Source organism: Cyprinodon variegatus, unplaced genomic scaffold (assembly GCF_000732505.1).
Source record: "Cyprinodon variegatus isolate N-32 unplaced genomic scaffold, C_variegatus-1.0 Scaffold1821, whole genome shotgun sequence".
Lineage (NCBI taxonomy): Eukaryota > Metazoa > Chordata > Actinopteri > Cyprinodontiformes > Cyprinodontidae > Cyprinodon > Cyprinodon variegatus.
In genome coordinates this window covers 15,525-17,294 of record NW_015152274.1, presented here as the reverse complement: position 1 = coordinate 17,294, position 1,770 = coordinate 15,525, and the positions used below count along the sequence as shown (strand labels likewise).

The 1,770-nt window shown below is 41.5% G+C and overlaps 1 protein-coding gene across 1 annotated transcript in view; it reads right to left on the bottom strand.

Annotated features, from left to right (window-relative positions):
• LOC107104624 (glutamate receptor-interacting protein 1-like) overlaps window positions 1–981 on the bottom strand; it is a 6,297-nt gene extending 5,316 nt beyond the window's left edge. Inside the window, exons 1-3 of the mRNA XM_015404664.1 lie at window positions 872–981; window positions 418–631; window positions 137–345 (exon numbers count right to left, since the gene is read on the bottom strand). Coding sequence (XP_015260150.1) covers window positions 137–345; window positions 418–622 — 414 coding nt within the window. The 5' untranslated portion in view covers window positions 623–631; window positions 872–981. The remainder of the gene's footprint in view (window positions 1–136; window positions 346–417; window positions 632–871) is intronic.
• Between the last annotated feature and the right edge of the window lie 789 nt (window positions 982–1,770).

Sequence of the window (1,770 nt, the reverse complement as noted above, 5' to 3'; positions counted from 1 at the left end):
TAGCAGCTAAATACTGCCACTCCCAATTATACAACAATCATTTTTACATTGTTATCTATCTTTGAGAACATTTAGTAGGAAAAGTAAAGCTATAAATCTCAGAGCAGAAACAAGAGCATAAAAGAGACAAGCTAACTTTATGCAGCTCCAGGGGAGTTGGGGAAAGAATTCCCTGCATTTCCTCTTTGATCCGACGAGACTCCCACGTTCTCTCTGAAACTCTTAATGAAGCCTTGAGCTTGGGATCGTGGTGAAGAAGAGGGGACTGCGTCTCTTGGTGGATGTGGGCTCCATGAAGTAGGTGTGCCTCCTGGTCAAAATGGGTCTCCTCATGCATGTGGGAGTCTGAATAACATAAAAAAAAAGGTTTAAATGATTGTTTTTCAAACTGTCAGCTCAACCCATGTTGCCTCCGACCTTGGTGGATGAGGGCCTCTTCATGCAGATGGACATCTTCGTGCAAATGCACCCCAGGGTGGAATTGTGAATTCTGATGCATCAAATTTGCTTGACGAAGGAGTGAATTTCTTCGTAATGGACTCATCCTGCTGTGGCTCAGGAGGGGCTCAGCTGGAGGTTTGGTGGCACTGTCTACACCCAGAGTGATGGCGGTACCCGTCATGATAGAAGCCTGTACAACCAAATGTATGAATCCGTACGCACGTATAAATATCTCACCAAGACAAAAAAACAAACAAAACTTTATCCTTTTTACTCCTTAATAGTCAACCATTTTAATGTTCCAAATGTTAAACTTTTAAGCATATATTTTTTTATTTTAATAACATAATTAAAAAAAGATTTGTAGATTTGCAGGATTCTTCTATTTTTGTTGTTTATTTGTGACATGCGTCTAAGGATGCCAACGAACCTCTATCTCTCTGAGAAGTTCAGACTGGCCACAAGTCTCCAGGTCTTCCAGAGCCTGACACCAAAAGCTGTCATCCGGATCCACCAAAATACCGTCTGGTTGTTGGCCGATAAACCTGCTCAAGAGAGAAACAAGAAAGCAATAATTCGTCCTATTATTCAGCTTACATAGAGTGGAGGGGCGGCCTAGTGGTTAAGGCATGGAGCTTGGAATCCTGAGGTTGTGAGTTTGAAATCCACTCCCACAGACTGCCACTCTGGGTCTCTGAGCAAGACCCTTAATTCAATTCTATTCAGTTTATTTCTATAGCACGAATTCACAACACATATCATCTCAAGGCACTTTACAGTTAACCAGATCATCCAGTCAGATTGATTCAAAGTTTTCTATCTAAGGAAAACCAGTTGATTGCATCGACTTATTGACTCAAAGGCAGTCCCTCACACTAAGCATGCTTGTAGCGACAGTGGAGAGGAAAAACTCCCTTTTAACAGGAAGATACCTCCAGCAGAACCAGAGTCAGAGTTCAAGGAGACAGAAGCAGACATTGAATGAAGCAGAATGAACAAATAGGGGTCCCTATGTCTTCCAGCAGTCTAAGCCTATAGCATCATAACTATATAACCTGAGCCACTCTAACTATAAGCTTTATCAAAAATTCTAGTTTTAAGCCTAGCCTTAAAAGTAGGCTGGGTGTCTGCCTCATGGATTTAAACTGGTAGTTGGCCATTTAAGGATTTATATGTGAGAAGGAGGATTTTAAATGCAGAAAGCAATGAAGAGAAGCCAGGATAGGAGAGATATGATCTCTCTTTTTCATTTTCATCAGAACTCTGGCTGCAGCATTTTGGATCAGCTGAAGGCTTTTAACTACAGCGTGTGGACTTCCTGATAGTAAA